Source organism: Rattus norvegicus, chromosome 2 (assembly GCF_036323735.1).
Source record: "Rattus norvegicus strain BN/NHsdMcwi chromosome 2, GRCr8, whole genome shotgun sequence".
NCBI classification, from domain to species: Eukaryota; Metazoa; Chordata; class Mammalia; order Rodentia; family Muridae; genus Rattus; species Rattus norvegicus.
Window position 1 is genome coordinate 83,040,582 of NC_086020.1, and position 22,480 is coordinate 83,063,061.

Here is a 22,480-nt window from a genome sequence, read left to right on the forward strand (position 1 = left end):
TACAGGAGCTATGCCTGTCCCAGACCAGCCTCCGTCAGCCTCTGAGAAGAACAGCTCCTTGAGCCCAGGCTTAAACACCTCCAATGGGGATGGCTCTGAGACAGAAACAACCTCTGCTATCCTTGCCTCCGTCAAAGAACAGGTAGAAGCATTCCATTTATGTGGCATTCATGGGGTCACATGAAAATGGCTTCTTTAGGTGACCATTGCTGGTTACTTTGTTTGAGAATGATGCTGTTAGTGTTTATTACATAAGTAACACTAAAGTAGGGTCACAATTCTTCTTGATTTCATGGTGTTCCTCAGGATTTAGGCAGCTTTGTAACATAATCCAACATAAGAACACTTTCGCGTAGATGAAATTTTGGAAGTTATGTTGATCAACTTGACATACGTAAACCTTCGGTAAAGGTTTCAGGCCAAATAGTTGATGTGCAGAAAATATCGTCTAATAAACTATCACCATTTATCTAGAAAGGTGAAAGTTGAGAATATGTTGAGAATATCTTAGTAGGTTAAACAAAATTGCCTTTCCCGGTGTTTCTTATGACTAGTCATTTTAGGGGGTAAACTGGTTCACACCTGGTATATTAGAGACTGTGGAGGCCTAAAATTTAAGAGTGCAAGGGAAATGTATATATAGAATTCACCATATAAAACATGTTAATTGCAGCTCATGAAAAATTCTACAACCTTCCCTGTCAAAGTCATCAAAATCTAATTAATTCACGTCTGAGATTTAAAAGAACTGCTCCCAGGAGGTCATGTTTCTTATAAATCAGGGATAGTAAGCAATTGTAGAAATCTGGATCAGGACTCCTATTGTCTTCTGATCTATGCCAGGGAGTAAAGCGTGATTTTCAACTTTAAAGAAAATGTCGTTGGCATGTAAGTTTTGTACTTTAGAAGACACAGTGTTATAACTTGAAACAGGTCCTGTATACTCTAGAGACGTGGTAATAAACATTTCTACCTTAAATGAGTTATTTAGCAGTTAGAACTGTGATGTGAATTCAGGCTATTTTCCTCCAGTTACTTTGAAATTAATGATGAATTCTTGCAGACTTTACTTACACTGTGGTGCTGTGGAGTATTACAACAGTCTGTTTCATTATGTTTTGTCCAGTGTTCTACCTCAGCCCCTGACACACCCTCCTCCTTATTCTGCGGCACTGTCCCTGACATACCTTCCTCTCTATCTGGCCTCACTGCCCCTACACACCTCTGTCTCTCTGGACCTCTTTCTGCTTGCTGTTGGGTTTGAGGTGTTTTGTTCTATGATGCTGTCTTAGCAAAAACACTGTGGAAATTGACACGGTTACCAGCATGAATTCTGTGGCAGAGCACAGCGCCAAGGTGGGACTATTAAGAGCAATCACTGTTCTGTATGCAGGATGAAAGGCTGCAGAGGAAGCAGATAATGTTTAATAAGAGGGGCTGATTAGATAAGTGTAGGAAGCCACCTGTGTGTCAATCTATCAGAAAAGCTAAAGGAGGTGCCATTGACAGGAAAGATCAATGGTCCTCTCAGAAGTGTCCCCCACCCTACCACTCAGGAAGTTTGCTAAATAGGCCTGCAGGGGTGGGCTGAATAGATCGATCTGATAGTCTAGAGTGAGAGAGTATTAAGTGGGGGGTTGTTCTGCTCTGTGACTCTTCTAGTGAAAATCCCACTCATAAGTCTGATCTGTGTAAGGAAGAGTGGAGATGGGAGCCCAGCAGAGCTTCCTGCCAGTCCTGGAACTCAAGGTACTTCCTCAACACAGTTGAGCTAGCCTGGTGTCTTATTTGACCTTGAACTGGAAGTCTTCCTGATTTTAGTTTAATGATAGAATATAATGGAGGGCAGTGACAATTTAACAAGAATAGGGCAGGACAGATGTGTCTATAGACAAGCACAGTGTTTTATCATGTGACTCATTGCTAGCATTGCTTAGAATGAGTAAAAAAAAATGTCATGATGCTGTATAGCGAAACTTCAGCTAGTCACAGTATTACTATCCCCCAAAGTCACGCATACAGTTAGACAGTGCTTCCTAGTTTTGACATAGCCTCATGTAACCTACTCTGGGCCTAAACTATGAATCTAAAGGATCCAACTGTGTATTTCTTTTTTTTTTTTTCCGGAGCTGGGGACCGAACCCAGGGCCTTGCACTTCCTAGGCAAGCGCTCTACCACTGAGCTAAATCCCCAACCCCCCAACTGTGTATTTCTGATTCTCTTGCCTCTGCTTTACAAGGACTAGAACTACTAGCATGTACCAACATGCTTGGCTTATCAGACTCTGGGGATCAGGTCTAGTGTTTCTTGCATGCTAGGAATGCACTTTACCGACTTACATGCCTTGCCCAAGTTGAGGCCATTGTAGCCAGTGTCATCTCTCTGGTTATTTTGTTAACAAATGATACTTTCATGATTTTATGGATATATCAATGTTTGAAGGTTCAAAGAAGGATAGAATCTACTTTACCAGACATACTAATCATAGCAGTGCCCAATTGGATGGGACTTGAAGGACTCATGTCTGGATAGGACATAATGAAATTCTTATAGCAGATTCAGATGGGGTCAGGCACCCACTTCCTCTCCAGTTAATAGTTCAATTTAGTACAGAAGGCGACTTAACTGATGCCAGCATGGATCAACATCTCAAAATTAAAGTTATTGACTTACAACATGTAGAAAAAATGTCCAAGGGAAATAGTGAAGAAGGTTTGTAGGCAGAAAATGCTTGTCAGGGAACATGTCATGTGTGAGGCAGCAGAATATTAACAATAGTAAGGTAAATTAAACATTAACAAGTAGAAAAGTGTGCTGAGTGGGGGCTCAGTGGATAAGAACACTGGCTGTTCTTGCAGACGACCTGGGTTCCATTCTCAGCACTCACATGGCGGCTCAGAGTGGTCTATGCAGTTCTACGGAGTCCTCCAGTGCCCTCTTCTGACCTCTGCAGGAAACACACTCATGAAGCACATACATGTAGGCAGGAAAATCATTTATACACATAAACTAAAAACAGAAATTATTTAGTTAAAAGTAGAAACATATCCAAGAGGAAATATAGGCCACAGTGTAACAAATTGTTGATAAAGCTAATATAACCCATTTTAATGTTGATGAGAAAAAGAATGGACAGGACTAGAGAACTAAGAACATAACCGTAAAATTCACAGGAGAAAATAGACGTGAGCCATGGTTTGTACTCAGTGGATGTTCTCACCGTCAATGCTGAATTTAAATACAAACAAAACCTTGTTTGAGTCTTCCACGTGTACCAGTGTTAAACAAATAAATAGTTTTAGGGAAAGTAGGTTTAGGGATGTCCTCATTACTTTTAAAAAAGTGAATTGGTGTGTGGTTTCTTTAGTCAAATGATCTGTTTGTAGGAACTGTCATAGGAAGTGACATTTTTAAATACACAGTAAGAGTACTAAATCCTGTCAAGTTTGGACATACGCCCTATAACTTTGGATTTTATCTGTCTGTCTGCCTGTCCATCAGCTACCTATCCATCACCTATTTATTTATCATCTATCTAATATGTTGGTATTTAGTATAATTCTTATTTGGGGTGGTCTCGAAAAACCTAGAATATTGGTTATCAAAGAGTTGAAACAATGACAAATTCTTTCTGTAAATAATGTAATTATTAGAAAATATGAGTTGAAGCCATATTTGTAGCATTTAAAGCCAAAATTATGAGACAGTGTATAAATAAATGGTATTGATGGCGTTACCTTGTCTTTAAAACAAGAGAGTAAAGTTGGATTTAAAAAGAAATAGTTGAAGTTGGGTGAATAGTAAGGTGGTAAGGATCTGAGAAGGATTTGAGAAGCGTTGAGAGAGGGGGAAGTATATGATAAAAACATTGGATGAAAAAATAAACTAAAATGTTAGGTCAAATATCTGTGATATTCTAGAGAAGACAGAAGGAAAAGAGGTAAGTATTAACTGTGATTACAGTATGTGATTATTTAGGAAGAGACATGGACATGCTGTGTTCATCGAGAGTGTAGAAGTCAGTAGTTAGTAGAAACTTTGAGTGTGAAATAAATATTTGTAGGATTTCATTTTTGATGATATGCTCAGAGCCAAACTTCATTGCTGTAAATAAAATAGCTATAACACACCCACCTTTTTTGAGCTATTAAGGATTTCCTGAGGCCCACTCATACTATGCTGGACAGTGAGCTATACTCTACTCACAAAATTCTTGAGGAAAAAATATAATAAAATCTAAGGACTGATATTTTTAAAGCAATTAATGAATTTAGTTTTTGGCTTGGGGAAAAAAGTGAGAATTTTTTGTGTTGGATGATTAAGAAGAGATAGAGTCAAACTCCTTCCTGGGAATTTAACTCAGAGCAAGGGCCCAAAGGAGATGTGTGGTCTGACGTGCACTGCCTGCTTAGATGGAATTAGACCAACATGGAGAATATAGGAATATTTTAGGGGTGGAATGGTACAGACAGCCTATCGATTATGCATTGGGAGATTTTAGTACTTCATCGTTTTAAGGGTTGTGTCCTGTCTTTCTCATGTTTAACTTTTATCCATACAGTTTAGACAAATTAATATTTCTACCAAACATTTTGTCTTAAAAAAAAAACCCTGACTTTCATGTGTATGTATAGCTGTCCATGTAAGTATATGTATTTTTGCAAGTGCCTTTGGAGATCAAACGAGGGTATAGGATCTGGAGCTGGAGGAACCGGTAGTTGTGAGACACCACCATGGATGCTGGGAACGCATCAGACCTTCTAAAGGAGAAGTGCATGCTCTTAACTGCTTAGCCGTCCTTACAGACCAAGTTATACATTCTTATCATTGACTGTAACATATATGATATATCTTTGTATTTTTTCATTTAAAGAATATAATTTTACCTGCTTTCTATAGGTAATTGTGAATATTGGCTTTGTCAGTAGAGATCCCATTTATTAACAGAAAAATTCAAATAGAATATTTTATATCAGATTGTGTTCCCATCCCAAATCTTTGCATGTCAGTAATTCCTGTGGCAAGGAAATCATATATATATATATATATATATATATATATATATATATATATATATATATTAGTTTGTAAACCATAGATTGAAGTGTATGTCATGTACCATGATTTATGAAGTGCTCACTATCTCAAGAAAGGTGTAAATAAAATGTCTACCGTAAGTCCTCGAACACAGCAATCATGCGTGGTTCAACAGAAATGTGTTCATTGATTTTTCCCTTTGTTGCAATTTCCTGTCTTGATTGCCATTTAACTGGTAGATTTTTCCTCTTTTGTTTTAGCATAAATATGCTATGCTATGATATTTGATTATATATCATGATAGATGATTAGTTAAATCCCATAGGTAAGTTTCTTTCTCTCAGAATGCCTACCTCATTTCCAAAAGTTACCCAGTCTTTCCTGTGAGATTTTTGAGGCACTGAATCTTTATTTACTGCCCTGTAATTGAGTGTGTCTCACTGAGGAAGTAGGGAAGTATGAGGTGCTTCGTGTGATGCCAACTATTTGGAAAAACAATAGAGTAGGCTTGGGTACCTTCATTGCAGTCAAAATGCATTCTTTATTCAGTAGTATTTGCTAGGCTCCTACTGTGTGCTCAGAACTGTGGGCACCTTCATTGAAGTCAAAGACATTATTCAGTAATGTTTAACAAACTCCTACTGTGTGTTGGGGACTATGATGACACAGGTGATAATGACAGATAAGCGATTAGTCTGAGAAAGCAGTGATGGCTGAATTCATGGGGATGAGAAGACTCAAGGGAGCTGGTCCTATGACTGATGATGGAAATGACCCATGCCATGAGTAACTGATGATACCTGAGAGAAAGTCACTGACTGGACAAGAGTAGCTTGGATCCAGTGTACAAGTGCAGTGCAGACTATTTAGCCTTTTCATTAGGACCGAGACAAAGAAAATGGATGTAGAGGCAGTCTGGCTGGGGCTTGTTCAGGAAATTTGGGTTGTTGCTCTTGCAGTCTTCACAGTGGTCCTGTCTAAGTTCATGACGTCAGAATCTGTAAGGAGTTGAGCTGAACCAAGTTAGAGAAGGGAGAGACATGGAAATGAGGGATGAAAGGTTTTATTTCTAAGTCTTAGACCCCTTGAGTGAAAAAGGCCACTGACTACAATGCCGGCAGAGACAATGGATTCGGAGTCACACTATACTATAGATGGATGGTTTGAGCCTCAGAATGGGAGTTTTAAAATCAGGAAATGGCAAGCAACCATGGCAAATGCCAAGACTCATGCCAAAACCATGAAAATGAAGAAACTCAGTGGGGGAGGGCACATTTGGCATGTGTGTCCCTTCTGACAGCTGCTGTGAAGTGGAGCAGACTCTGTGAGGAAGGCCTGGCACTCTCTCCAGTGGGAAAGACAGCGCGCTGGAGTTCATTCCTCGCGGCCAGAGTGCAAGCTTCTCTGCCTGCAACCTGGAGGAAAATCACTCTGGTCTTCCTTTACGCAGCTTCACTAAAAATACGCCACAATACTGGTGTGATCTCTTAAGCAAGAATTTATATTTAACCTTGTTTTTTTTTGGGGGGGGGTGTGTGTGCAATTTTTTTAAATTTTATTTTTCTTGGATATTTTATGTATTTACATTTCAAATGTTATCCCCTTTCCCCCCTCCCATACCCGGTCCCTTTCCCTCTGCTTCTAGGAGGGTGCTCCCATGTATTGCTCCAATATCACTTGCATTATAAATCATATTCTTGATTTTAAAGGCATTTCAGGCGCCTCTGTTTAGTATGCTGATAACTTCTTCGTAGCAAGAGCAGTCCGTGTGTTTATAGTCACACTATTCAACTCAGCAAAGGAAAAGACAGGGTCTAAGGCACTTCCAATTTTCCACTCTAGCCAGACCACTCCACTGTGTACTTGTGTACTTTAAATTACCAAAAAATGTTGTATTTTATGGTGACTCACCCTTGAGAAACCCATGTCCATACTTGGGTCAGCCCGACTCTTTCCCTGAATCGTTGTCTCCTTGTTAAACCCCGTGGCTCATGTACACATGAAACGTTTCCCAATAACCCCAACTCAGATTCAAAACCTTTCTAGTTATACGTAAATTTGAAAGAAATTTTTGCCTTCTGTGTTGCTCCATCAGAAGTTTGTCATACTTCTCCTTTTTTCATAGCTCCTACATTTATAATTTAAAAGAATCTTAACGCTATAAAGAAGAGTACATTTTTAAAGATAAGATTATCTCTTATCTTCATGAGGTATTTTCTTAATTACTGTTCTCCAGTTCTGCATATTATTACATGATCTTTAATATGATTAGTGTTGCTGCTAAGACAGCTGTTGCTCTCCTAACACGGTATGGAGCATGACATAGCACCGCTAAGCATCTTCCAAACTGTGTTTTGGAAAAGTGTTTGCGAAAGTTATGACAGAATTATTATCCATGGAGAAAAGGAAATTAAAACACCTTTGGGAAAGGTCAAGAACAGGGAGGATTATCTGCAAAGACCAGTGAACTTTAGATTCATTTAGTCAGAATGCCAAGGATTAGACATACCATAACACTAGCAGAGAAATTTTTCCACATGTCAAAATTAAAGAGAAACTTACTTTATTCTTGACTTTTAAACTTTATATCTTGTCTCAAGCTTTGCATGGATCAAGGAAGGAATAACGAAAGCACAGTTGCCCTTCCATTTTCTTACTAGGTCAGCAGCTGCTTGAGGAGCAGAGTGGTTTTCAAGGTGTGGATTCAGACAGAAGGCATGGATAGGAGCCTACACAGCAGGCTCTCTGTAGTGTGAAATATAATTTATAACAAAGTAGGACAGAACCTCAGAGCAAGAGCAAGTCTCCTGCTCATAGTCACACTATTCAATTCAGTAAAGGAAAAGACAGGGATGAGGTCATTTGCAAACTTCCACTCTGGGACACACTCGGCGGTGTCCCAGACAGGGATGAAGGAGATGTGTGGAGTTCTGTGTGTGGAGGAAAATGATAGTCAGGAAACGTCAGAAGGGTGAGCCTACTGATTTGTGCATCAGACAGGGGATGGATGAACCTAGAAATGAGGGAGAATTAGGGGGAACCAGCTAGTAAGAGCTTGGGAGTTATTGCTAATAGCAACAGGCATGAGACGCTAGCTCTGGAACTATGGACAATCCTTGTCTCCCCAGCACTATGGGTTGCTTATGTGGACTCCATTGCTTCCCCTGAGGTATTTTGTCTTTGCCTCTTAAAACACATGTTCTCCCCCAGTGAACTAGACTGTTGGGGGGAGGGCGGCAATGGGGGGAGGGTTGGGAGGGGAATACCCATAAGGAAGGGGAGGGGGGAGGGGGGATTTTTGCCCGGAAACCGGGAAAGGGAATAACACTGGAAATGTATATAAGAAATACTCAAGTTAATAAAAAAAATAAAAATAAAAATAAATAAAAAAAACCAGAAAATATAAAACAAAAAAAACCAAACAAACAAACAAAAAAAACACATGTTCTCTCAAAGTTTCCCAACACATCTCTTCTCAATACATTTCATTGGTTTGAAAACCCCAACTCCACTCCAAGAGTGAACTCATTGGGTTGCCTGTACCCCTTTCTCTGGAACTTCATTGTGGGGTTCCAACAGCACCTAGGCTGTGACAACACAACCTTGCACGCAAGCTGGGAAGGAAGCGTTTAGCATGTAGCATTTTGAAAAATGTTTTAGCACCCTTCATTATTCTTTCATATTTTTCAAAAGAAATCATTGTTAAATATTCATCCCATGAGATCATATTAAATATTTTAAGTTCCATATTTTAGTGTTTTATGGTTCTGTGATGAAGGGTAGCTCTTGCAGATTAAGGGAAGTCTACAAATACCAAGATTCCCTTCTATGAGCTTTAAATTAAAATGAGGTTATGGAGATACAATGCTTACTTCGCTTGATAACTATTTTAAACTATCAGTTCATTTAACCTATCAGTGGTGTTTTTGATATCACTAAATGTTCTTTTTAACTGTTTTCTAACAGATGTATGGGATCACTGTGAATCGTATAATAATATTTTATTTGAATTTTATAGCATCGTTGGTCTTCTCAGTTGTTCCTATTTTGTTAGCATGAAAATGACAACAGCATTGTCATCCGTCCTTGTACTTGTACGTAAGTCATTGGGTCTGCTTCAACAGAGACTGCCTGAAGCAAAGTTTTGAAAAAGAGTTTAACGACCCTGACAAACTCACTGGGAAAATATATCATAACTAATTACTGATAAAGGCCTCAAGCAAGAAAACAAAGCAGGAACTCCTGGAGGATAAAAATCAATGCCTGTGAATGGTTTCCTCAGAGTAGGAAGTAAACAAATAGAAGCCCAGAGCGAGCGAGCGAGCGAGCGAGCGAGCGAGAGAGAGAGAGAGAGAGAGAGAGACAGAGAGGGACAGAGAGAGACAGAGAGAGAGAGAGAGAAAATGGGAAAGCACCTTTTCCTCAGAACACCAGCACCAAAATTCTGCCAGCTTAAGATGTGTCTGTTCAAAAGTTCAAATATGTAGTAAGAATGATTCCAGTAACACAGTCCTTGTAATAACACAAGGAAGCAATTATAAGCAGTATCTCAAACTAAAATGCTTCTTGAAAAGAGTATATATTATTTTCTTTTAAATTGCATCACTTTATAAAATACATACTTATTTTTTACAAATTCACATACAAACCATTCCTTCAGGCATATAATTAAATAAAAACACTTTTATTTTGATTTTTTTTTGCTTAATATATTTATTTAGGGCAAAAGTTCCTAAGACTAAAAATTGCTCATCTTACCTACTAAGAGTTATGCTTGGGGGTTGCTGGGAAACCTAAAGGAGTCAGTTACTGGAGTGTTTGCTGTGAATTAGTGATTGCTTTTGCGACAGGACGCAGTCTCGTTTGTTACCTATAGTAATAGACTTGTGGTATGTCATCTGATATTCCTAACGCCAAGGTTCTGCTTAAGTTAAATGGTCTGAGTTCCATTGTGCTAGGGAAAGGGAGGGGCCAGCAGTTTTATCAGCAACACCTGAAGGGGCAATTAATGAGGCTCTAATTAGCACCTGGACAGCAATGCTGAGTTAACTATGCGCAGTGTGCGATGCTCGGAGAACCGAGTTAGATGCACTTCTGCCTCGCTGCAGATTTCCGGTTGTTGGGAGTCAGTGTTTGCTCTGGACTTCAGTTATCTGTATCAGCGACATAGGTAAGCACACCTGAGGCAGGCTCTCAATCATGTTCAAGTTGCTGTCACTAGGCGACAGTCATAAAAGGCATGTGCAGGTTCAAGCCTTGGGCTCTAAATGACCTTGCCCCGTGACCTGCTGCCACTGGACTGTGAAGATCAGCGTTTGCCTTTTTCACTAAGGATGGGTTCTGACATCCACACTCTATCCGCGGCCTTAGGAATCAGCCGGACTGCTTTCCTAATTATTCTTTAAAAAAAAGGACAACTCAATACCAACAAGGCAACAAGAGAAAAAATGCTTTTGACATGCGATCCTCCACATTTAGGCAGACAGGGCTAAACAGTGCTTTCTACCCAGTCAATAGATTCAGTCATGTGGGGATGCTTTGGCAACGGGATTTTATGTTCCTGGATGAGGAAGTTACATTCAAATGAAGAATTAACAGTGACTAAGTCAATTTCAGATGACCTCAGCCTTGCTTGAGGCAATCGCACAAACGCTTTCATGTGCAGATTTGACACTCGTCTCTTCTATTAGAGGTGACACTGTAGACACCATGTGCTGTTCCCTGAAGCTGGCACATCCATGACAGAGAAGAGAAGCCCTCTCCCCAAAGAGGTCAGTTTGATGCTCACATCACATATTTACCAAAGAAAGCACCACTAACAGATAATACTGCCTGCTCTTGGTATTTGTCAGGGACCCTTAATTGCCTGCTATCGACCTGCCATCAAAAGACACGGGCAATTTATTCTTAAAATTAATAATTGAGAGTAAAAATACTCTCTCTCCTGGGAGCTCTGCTCAAAATGGGAGCAGCGCCTCAGTCCTCCAGGGAATGCTGTCCAAGAACTTGGCTTTAATAATTCCAGCAGGGACCTAGGACTGCACATCTACGATGACTCAGGGTGAGAAACAGCTATTTGAGGGGCTTTACTGGGTTGCACAGAAGGCAGGCACTGGAAACTTCACCAATGCTTTGACTGTTTACTATTTTAAATAAATTAGAAAGGGCAGACAGTGCTCCTGAACTTGTAAAGTGATTGAGTGGTATATATTTCATTATTATAATATTTTATTATCTGTGTTTGTAAACTATAAACCATTTTGTGGTCCACATTCATATTTTTTCAAAGGGATTTTTTTTGGTTTGGGTTTTTTATTTGTTTGTTTTGAGACAGGATCTCACTTCTTGACCCTTCGCTGGGCTCCTACTCATCGAACTCTGCCTTAAAGCATGAGCCCAGATACACCCTACCCCTTTTGATATGTATTTTTTTTTCATGGTAGTTTGTCCCTGCAATGAATAAATGACTGATCACTTTGCACCAAGATACACTTTGTGTCAAGATGTTTTTGTAGGAGATACCTTGGTGGTGGTTGTCCAACCGCACTAATGGCCCACACTGTGTACAATGCTCCAAGCTCCAGCTGGCCATGCAGGATTGATGGCCTGGGAGTGTCCAAGTGAACTGATGTGAACATCTGAGCTCTGCTCTGTCTTTTTGTCTAGCACTGTGCATCAAGTGGAGCTCACTGACCCATAGCAAAATACAGGACAATCTGGTCTTTTTTTTTTTTTTTTTTTTTTTTTTTTTTTTTTTTTTGTTCTAAGAGAAAAGTCAGAATGCTTGGTTGTTTGATTTTTTTTCAAAGAGTTAATGAGATATAAAAAAATTGTTTAATAAAGTCATTCCTGACTGATTTAGTTTGTTTTAACGGACACCTTTGCTTGTTCATTTGGTAGAATAATTCACGTTGAGTTGGATGATTCTCACTTGATTGCATGTGGGATCTGGTGGGTATACCTTTATAAAGCAGTGTGACACACTGTGCCTTCCAAGGCACACCCATGACATCTTTCTGTCCTGGAGATGATATAAAGTCTTCTAAAGCTTAGTGATGCGTGGCAGGATTGCAAGGTATGGACTTCTGGCAAGGCCTCCTAGAACTGACTTCCCAGGAAAGAGTAGGAGGGGGAAATTTGCTTTCTACATGTTTCGGTGACTTGGCTGGCATTCCGCAGTTAATTAAAGGCTATTTCCTTGAGCAAAATGGCTCATTTACTCACAGGTAAGGTCTGCAGTTAAGTCAGTTACAGTAAAGAGTTATTCCCCGGAACCAGCCAGAGCTGACTGAGAAGGAGCCTTTGCATGCCACCCTGTTTGCTTTGCGTCCCTCTTTACCACACAGAGAGAGCAGGGGCAGACGAGAAGTGACATGCTTCAAGAAGGCATTTGGCATCCCTTTGAGATAGTCCTCAGTAAGATGCATTCATGAGGAAAACACACGTAACTGCATCATCTTCCCTATTGGGATAGAGGCAAGAGCCCCCTGTCCCCAACCACTCTGGACTTATGGGCACTGAGGGACAGTCAATCTGCAACAAAAAGCATGAAGTATCTTATTTCCACATAGCAACTGTTGCTCTGCTCAATAATGACAGGAATCTCCTTACTGTTTTCATCATAAGGAAGATGGCAGTGAACCCATGTTTAAATTGACACAAGGCTGAGAGAGATTTTGGACCTTATGTAGGGTCACAGACTATCATGTTCCCAAGTGGGATTCAAAATGAAATTTCTCTAACCTTAAAACCAAATTTACTCCCCTATGCTTTGCAAATTTACCTGAATGAAGAAGTATTGGAAAGGAGATAGAAATACAGTCAATGAGTTTTTGGAAAAACAAAACAAAATGACAGTTTGAAACAAAACAGAGCAAAACAAAAATTCGTGCCATTCTCCCTAGGAATGCAGAAACATTTGAAGACTGAGGGAGAGATCTGTTTCACTGTATGATCGACAGCATTCAGATTTGCTGGGGGTCTTCTTTTGATCCTTTCCGTTCAATAAGAATTTTGTTTCAGCAGGGACAGCCTCCTATCAGATTCGTTCTGTCTGTCTTCAGATAGAGTTATAAGAAAAATCTTTCAAGTCCCATTGAAAATTAAATTAATCCACCACTCACATCAAACACACACCCAATGTGATGAAATTAACTGTAGAGTGGAATTCTTATTTAAACCAGTACTGAACTTGCTGCCGACCTCACAGTCTTGTACAGCCGTGCCATGTTCATATGGCTGTGACTGTGAAGTCCTCAGGGTGCCCCCTTTTTGCTCTCTCTGACTCATTCAGTTACCGTCTAGGACACAGGTCTGGAAGCCCAGTCATTCAGGACGCTCTTTTTGGATTCAGTTGATGGATTCTTCAGACTGAGCACGACTTCCATTGCAACGTGCTAAGATCATTACAGAGTTGTTACTTTGTAGGACATTTCATTTCTCCCCATTGAACTAAACTTAATTTTAAAATATTTGAATGGTATTAAGATTTGCGTAGAAAATCTTTACGATGAAAATATTATGAAAAGTGCCAGTTTATAATCTGAATACTCAGGAGGCTGAGGTGTAAAGACAGTACACCTGAGGCCAGCCTGTGGGTACACGGAGATGCTATTTCAAGGAAATATTCTCTGGGAAAATGTTGTATGCATGTGAATAGTTGAAATGTCTATGTAGACAAATGCTAAACATGTCTATAAAGAGTGAGTGATTTTTAACATGGACCCTCTGCACACGATGGCCATTTCAGCCACAACTTACCATTTCTCTCTGGCAAGAGCCAGTAATACTTTCTCTAGAGAAATTTAAGTTGCTGTCCCTGTTCCTTTCTCCTGTGTACATGTTATTATATAATCGTGTTTACTAAGAATGGGATAGTCCCCTCATTTTCCCTTACATTCTGTGTCTTCTGCTGTCTGAGATGGAAGATTTTGTACTGAGAAATAATTATGCTCTCAAAGCCTGCTATTTAGTCCCTTTTGTCTCTCTTTCATAGGTTTTAGGTTTTTATATTTTACTTCCTTCCTTTCTTTCTTTCTTTCTTTCTTTCTTTCTTTCTTTCTTTCTTTCTTTCTTTCTTTTTTTTTTTTTTGAGACAAAATGTTGCAATGTAGCCTTGGCTGAACTGAATACAGTTAAGGCAGGCCTTAAACTTGTAGAGTTCTGTGTTTGCTTCTGTGTACATCCATGTGTGGCTCTTTGATTTTATTTTTAACTATGCATGCATGTGTGCACATGTGCATGTGTTTGTGTGCGCATGTGTGTATATGTGTGCATATGTGCACATGTGCATATGGGCATGCGTGTAGGAGAGGCGGACCTGAATATGTGAAAGCAGCTGCCTCTGTGGTCAGTATGAGACATCAGATACCTTGGAGCTGGAGTTACAGGTAGGGCTTTGTGAGGTGCCTAGGGTGGGATCTATGAGAGAAATTTGGGTCCTTTGCAAGAACAGTGAATTCTTTTAAATACCCAGCCATCTTTTCAACCATTGACTTTGTTTTAATCCATCAAGCATCATGATAGGGGGATGTTTCTGAATACAAAATCCTAAACCCCTCAATATTATTTTACCATTCTTAATGTATGCTGAAGTAATGCATATATCCTCCAATCTGTAAAACTATTACTGAAATTATACCAATTTATTCAGCATCTTCGGAAATTGACTCTTAAGTAAGTCATTTAGAGCTAATGACAGTTCTCAACATTTGTGCAAACCACTATTTTTTTATTTGAAGTATTTCATAAAATTATTTTTATCTTGTTCTGTATCCCTTGGTGAATCGAGAACAAAACCCTGCAGATATTTGAACATTTTCATGATCTCTTAGTGTTATTTGTAGGAAAACTAAAATTTGCAAGGCTCTGTCCATGAATGTTGGTACATGCTCTATAAAACTGCAAAGGATCTGATTTGTATATCAATGGCTTCTGAAATTGTTTTATAGATCACCCACACTTTGCTGTAAAATGTAGGGAAAGTTTTATCAGTGTGAGTACTCACGTGAGCCTGGGGACCTTGAAGCTTTCTGAAGAGGTAATTGTGGAATAAGAGGTCAAGGCAATTTTCTCCCTGTTGACTTAATAGAAAGGATAGTTGGTATAGTTGATATAGTTTGCTGAGTACCTCTGCAAACATTGTTCGATTTGACCTTGAACTGAATGATGTGGTTTCTGGGGACATTTAGCTAATCTCACTGCACAGGGCCAGAAACCAGGAAATGAGTGGTCTTAAGTCAGTCCACATGGACTATGAAGTCTAACCATTGGCCACGATGTAAGCTTCTACTAATAACAGTATCAACTGAAAATCACCCAAGACATCCTCTGACCTGACCCAGGGGTCATGTCACTCATACAATCTTATTCCACAATAAAACATACCCAGTCACAGCCCAGATGACAGGTAAGGCTTCCTCAGAGAAATTTAGCTCACTAAAGCCAGTCCTCCAGCTGGTATACAGAAAAGTGTCAAGACAGAAGGATTATCCAAAAGATGGGGCTGCACATAGCTTCATTTTTATGGGAGTGCTGGAAGATATATGTTATATTTATTTAATATCTCTCTGCTTCTGTTTCCTCATCTATTAAAGTTAGTATCAAGAATGTCTATCTTAAAGAGTTATGAGAGATTCAAACGCAATATCTAATAACAGGTTAAGATCATATATAGTAGGAAGAATGTACAGGGTTGCGTTACTGTTGTTTTCATACCTGTTTTTATATGAAAGGCAATAATGAAACTAGGGCATTTAAAATAAAATAAAAAAACTTGCAATGGACAGTTAGATATTTCCATATTAAAATTCCAGGTAATAAATCTGTTGTGTATTCAAAGTGTAGCACTTTAAACTGTGGCTAATTAAGTGACAGAGCAATGCCATCAAAAATAAGAATAATGTGTCTCTCAAGGACTCCCCTTCGAGACCTAGATCAACACAAAATATCTGAAGCACTTAAAGACTAATAATGTCTATGTAAATATTCAGAATGGCAGGTGATGACAACTTGTTGTTTTTAAAATTTTTAAAGTTGTTTTAGGGTCCAGTAGTAAGCTATGTTATTTTTCCGTGACAGAGGACAAATGAATTATTAAGCAGAATTTTAATGCAAGTAGTTGGCTCAACTCTACCTGTCTATTCTTGCCTATTGAAAATGTTGTCCGGGCAGTTTTCTGCCTTGATGTTCAGGTATGTCTAGTGGAGACAACAGGAGAAGAATTGGGTACACAAAATTAAAGATTTATGTGAAAATGATTCCAGTGTAGTTTTGTGGTGAAAAATACAGTTATGAGGACCACCACCCAGCCCTTTTCTCCCTCTTGACTGAATCATCATCTTTACCACTCTGACTTAAGAACTGATTTCCAAATAATCAGGAAAGACATGTACAGACATGGGAATTTGCATTCCATCATATAGACAGTGAAAAAAAAACACCACAAAGGTAGAGGTGTGTAGTTATGCTCTTATGTGACAATACTCCTGGGAAAATATGAGCAAAGGTCTATTCACCCTAGACAGGGAACAATGGCAGACTAAAGTCCAACTATGGAAACCAGTGAGTTTTATTGGCATTACCTACACGGATATGGGTAAGATGTTACTTAGGACAGCAGAAATGACTCAAAGACAGTTGTAACACCCAAAGCCTGCCCTACAATGGGAGATGGCTCATAAGGGATGAAAACGTGAAACACACTATACAACCTGCAAGATACTGTTTTTTCCAGGTAACTCAGTTTGTCTGAGCCTCTACTCAGCTCCTCCTCTATTTTTCAGGTGTCTCTGCTGGTCTTTGCTTATTCTAGGATGGTATGCTAGTCTGAGCTACTCTAGGTAGCTGCAGTTGTTAATGGTTACATACTGTTGAGGAGGGATGGGTCAAGAAAATCTCATCAGTTTTAGGAACTTCCTAAAGCTTTTGAGTTAACCTCGAGCTTAAAGAACAACCCTGCAGAATGGAATGTTTTGCCTCTCTTTAGAACACCCGGTCTCTTAAGACTTTTATCTCTCAGATGGAAGGCTTTATCACAAATGAAATTACCATCCTACATATAGTAACTATGGTTCTGTTTTAAAGCAAGAAGTGCAGTGAACACATTGCTCTTTGGCAAAACCATGGCCCTGGTAGAGTTGTGGTAGATGCTAATGGAAAGGTTAAGGGATTTTGTAATGTGGTAGAAGACAGGCAGTATTTCAATCCCAGGAGGAACACTGGAAAATATGAGGGAGCTATAGGTAACAAGAATTGTTCTATAGCATTTAAATGATTTTGACAAACATAGGAAACCTCTGGTATGTGGCTGTAGGCTGAAGGATGAATGGTTCCTTTAAACTTTTATCTGACTTAGGAAATGGAGAAAAGGGGAAATGCTTGAGACAAAGATGAATTATTCCTGCCTCCCTAAAGCTAAGATATTTCGATGACTTCCCCCTTACTGATATTAAGGTTATCAATGTGCAGAACTCTCCATCTTCCCATGTCATTCTAAAATGATTTGTATTTAATATATCATAGAATGCACACATCCATGAATTTTAAATGAAGCAATATAGGCTTTAAATTATCACCTCTGTAATAATCTAAAAAAAAAAGAATTTTTATCTTATCTTCATCTAATTTAATCAAATAGGCATATGCTTTAGTAACAACCTCAGCATAGTATATTTTAGCTAATGAAACATAAATTTAATGTTGATGTTTTGTATAGAAATCTCTCAATGTTAAAATATAGTCAACCTCAGACTTTCTAACATCGTCTGAACACTTTTGAAGCTTTCTGAATCCTTTGTCTACATTTTTCTTTTTAACGAAGGGAGCAACTCCATTTGTGCTGCTCTTTGTGCTTTCCGCCTAATTTCCAACTTTTTACATCGGTTTTCAGATTGCTGTATGTTCTTAGCAAGCAGAAAAAAAAATAACACAGAAAATGTTTTGCATTGTTTTGTATAATTTTAGAATACAGTGTTCATTCATCATCTTCCTTATGTGACATTTTGACAAGCATCTTAACAGACTGGAGAATAGAGATGCCTTTGCAGGATTAAATTAGACAAAGAGACACATTTACAAGTCATGTCATGGCGTAGCTCAGTTTTCCCAGAGAACTGGATAAGAGATTCTTGACACCTCTGGGGTGTTGGGGGACTGGAGATAGTGCTCTTGCTAATGCTTAAGAATAAGATCTTTGAAGCCACTTTGATCTCTCTAAGTCTCCACCAAGCACCTCTGATAGGCCAGTTAGGACACATATAGTGTCTGTAATTTCTAGCTCTTCTTCAGTAATGCTTAACAATTCCCTCTCATGTGTAAACTGAGGAGCATTTTTTTTTTGGCAAGAAATATATAGTCAGCTCTGCTGAGTATTTTCACATTTTACAGCTGATAAATTAGTTCACCACACCCTTACCTTTGCAAAAAGATAACAAGTTCAACAATATTTTCAGTTTTGTTTATTTCTTATGAATGAGTTACCACACAGTGTCACAACTTATATTTTAGAATTAGAGAAATAGAGTTTGTATGAGAGGTTTCAGAAATAATTTTGCTTGTTCCGAAGATGTATAAATGGAAGCTCCAAGGGGCTAGAAATTTTTCTGAGTGGGAAAATACTAAAATTTCCATCTTGATTGTCTCTGTAAAATGCTTGAGCATTTAACAGTCGCCATGTGCTAGGCTGCTGCATGCCATGTGTTTTGGTTTGAGGCATGATGCATTATCATTTGTCATCTATCATAGCCTTTCTCTGGAGTCCCTTTCTGAGTTACAAGAAGAATGAGGAATGGCAATACATTTGCAAGATTGCTTTTCGTTCAGGTTCTGGACCTGATGCAGTTTTCAGAGGTTAGATTATTTGCATAAAACTGAGAATGCAGAAGTAATTTTGGAATAGTTATTTTGTAAATCAGCATGAGAAGTCAGACAGGAGCCATTCATCCATGGTTCATATGCTCTGAGAGAAGGCTATGTCTGGTAAGCCTGCTGCTTCTAAAGTTAGCAATGGTTAAAAGTCACAAGAATGAGACTCTTCCTGTCTTGGTTTAGGGTTTCATTCTTTGAAAAGACACCAAGACCATGGCAACTCTTATAAGGTGAAACATTTAATTTGGGCTGGTTTACAGTTTCAGAAGTTCAGTCCATTATCATCGTGACGTGAAGCTTGCAGGCAGACGTGTTGTGGACATACTGAGAGTTCTACATCTTGGTCCAAAGGTAGCCAGGAGGAGACTGTCTTCTACAGGCAGCTGGGAGGAAGGTCTCATTCCACTCTGGGTGAAGCTTGGGCATAAGAGAGCTCAAAGCTCACCTATGCAGTAACATACTTCCTCCAACAAGGCTACACCTCCTCCAATAAGGTGATGCCTCCTAATTGTGCCACTTCCCATGCGCCAAGCATTTTCATACCACCACACTTCTCTTGTGTCTTATTTTGTGTCATATTCTTTGACAAGAAAGTTCATAAACAAACAAAATTATTATTAATATATGAGCACCAACTGATATGAGTTGCAAAAGCCTTGTTTGATGAAGGAGAGGTTGTGCAATTTGTGGACTCCACAAATAGATGACGTTATAAACAGAGACTGTTAACATGTGCCTGATTCGAGGGGATGGTACTGATAAACACTCTGTCCCTTGACCTGGTGACATTCATCTCTATATATTTGTCCAGTATTGCTTAGCGTTTATATATAAATGGTGCATGTTACATAACAGAACATCAATGGACTCATGAAAACATCTAAAGAGTACAGTGCCACTCAGTTTACCACTATGCTTCCCTCAGACCACCCACTTCCCTCGGCACCATGGGGATAGTGTTGGACTTGTTTCATTTTAGATTTGGTCAAAAACAACATATGTGTGTCATCCCCTGTTTCATTTTAGATTTGGTCAAAAACAACATATATGTGTCATCCCCAGTGTGTGAGACGGGACTCACAGACAGTTCCTATGTTCAGGGTGTTACAGCAGCATTAGAGGGACCAGCTGGGCTGGGTTTTCTTGAGGTCAAACAGGGAAGTTTCTGCTTTCACGTCTATTCATGTTTCTGACAGTATTCATTGAGACATTTCCTTTTCAACTGCCTCATTGTCCAAGATTGGAGTGTACTCACAGTTTCCAGGGTGTCCTGTGGTTCTTGAAGGGCTCCCACAGCTCCTGGTCCTGCAGGCTTTCCCAGCAAGGCTGCAGACTCCAGCAACCTGGCCAAGAGGTTAACATCCTAGCTAAGATCCAATCTGGTGGCAATGCAGTCCCTGTTATGCAGTGTGTTTGATGGAGTATGGTCCCCACATTCTGTTCTTTGGAGCAGGTCACAAGCCCTCACTACCTGCAGGATGGACAATTGTTTACCACAAAGAGTAGACATCCTAGGTGGCACCCTCGACTCCATCTGAAGTTTAGTGGGTGCTCTGACTCTGAGACACTGAAGACAGGACTGTATTAGGTGGCCAACAGGGCAGTGGAAGTGGGAGCAGGAGGTTATTCAGCTTAGACACAGTTACAATGCTTTGTTGGGAGTTGTTCACATTTTTTGGAGGATATATCTCATGCCAGTTTTTATAACATTGTATATTAGGGAAGCAAAACTCTAACTATGTGAATAAAGCAAAAGATGGCATCATCTTCCCATCCCCATTACTCCTATATGTACCATGTAGCTTTGGATATCTTATTCCTGACATTATTATATTTGTATGCTAAAATATCTGTATATTTTATTACAGATGTTTTTATTGCCTTACTACCCATTGAAAAGACCTCTGGGTTATGCTTTATACTCTAGAGCATGGTCAGTGCTAGTGGGTGTGGAATATGGGTGATGGTCTGCTCAGCTGCATTCTGTTTTTCTACACAGACTTCTGGAGACACTGCCCTGGGCAGAGGAGCCAGGCATCCTAGTAGGGGTTCCACACAATGCTTGCACCTTAAGGTGCAAACCACCTTGAATTACCACTTGGAAATTATTTATTCGTGCTCCACTGACAATTATCAGTTCTTCAAATGCTTATGGCTGTTTGCTCTTCTGTTCCCTTCTGGGCTTATCATCAGATAGCTTGTCTAGTTGAATTGTAAGAAGATTGTTTCTTATTTCTTGGTAGAGACATTTCTCATTTATTTCTGGCAACATCGGCCTTTTGCTGAAGCTCTGCAGAGAAGTACATCCTCCTGTTGCTTCAGTTCTGTTTCACTGGATTTGCATTATGATTGTAAATATTTCTCACATTAATATGTGCGATCGCATTATTTTCCTGTGTTCCAGTGCCTTTGAGGGAAGAGCCAAACAGATGTGTGTAAAGGACTTTGCCCTCTTTCTAACTCAAAGCTACAACTAAAGGAAAACTGCTGTGCGAAAATCGGAGCGGACAGAAGGCCTCCAAAGGAACAAGTTCCACCTCTGTTTGTTTAGATTTGAACAAATCAAATCAAACAATGGGTTAAATTTACTGAGATTAAAATTAATTAAGATGGACTCATCTAAAGCTAACACATTCAGTCCCCCAAACATGTTGCACTGCACCCATGTTTGTGTTTGTCTGTAATCTGGGATTTGAGTAGCATAAGATGCCAGGGCTTAGGTCAGCTTGCTGCTACATGGCTGAGGTGTCTTCAGTACTTGACTGGCACTCACTTCTTCTCATCAGGCTCATGTTGACCATCTGTTACTGGGTCATCATGTCTTGACCCAAGTGAAAAATGGCACCTGTCATTTTGACCGTTGTTAGGTAGTCCTCTGTACTGTGAGGAGCATTCTTAATTAATCTTCATGAAGTGCATGTCAGACAGGGGCATGCATTGGATCTGTTTTGAAGGTGGAGCTGTCTTCACACCTCTGTAGGTGGCCGTCACAGGTCAGGGCCAAGCTAGATTGATGGGATGGACACTGCAGTTCTCAGATAATAAATCCGGAATTAGTTTAAGCAAATCTTATCTTCTAGTCATTGTTTTAAAAATGGTATGTGCCAAGTTTTGGTCAAAAAAATTAAATTCTTCCCATATAAGACTCCATAGAAGACACAAAAGTTGTTGGACTGGGAGCTAGTAATGCTTTGAAATGAATACTCCAGAACATGCATTGTTAAACACCGATTAGTCCTTTATTTTAATTTCTCATGACCCAGTAAAGGTAAATTTAGTATCTCCTGTATCACATTCCTTGACTTCATGTTAAGTTATTTCAATTGTTGATTTTGGTCAAAGATACAAAGTACTGGTCACATTGGATTTCTTTCTTTGATGCTTAATCTTGTCCCCTTGATGGGCTTCGAGTCACCAGAGAAACAGATGTCTAGGTATATATCTATGATGGATTTGCTAGATTCCTTTAATGAAGGTAAGAACACTGACCGTAAAGGATGGGAAGCAGCCTCGTGGAGCTGGGGTCCTGAACTGAACAAAGGGACACAAGGGAGCTGAAGAGTAATAGTCACCATT

General features: G+C 39.4%; 1 protein-coding gene across 3 annotated transcripts in view; it reads left to right on the top strand.

Annotated features, from left to right (window-relative positions):
* Ctnnd2 (catenin delta 2) overlaps positions 1-22,480 on the top strand; it is an 847,941-nt gene that overhangs the window by 161,113 nt on the left and 664,348 nt on the right. For 2 of the 3 annotated variants that reach the window (NM_001271502.2, NM_001415019.1), the window contains exon 2: positions 6-142. In NM_001271502.2, coding sequence (NP_001258431.2) covers positions 6-142 — 137 coding nt within the window. Of the gene's footprint in view, positions 1-5; positions 143-22,480 lie in introns of those variants that run through there. The other variant, XM_039101550.2, reaches the window with a different exon arrangement.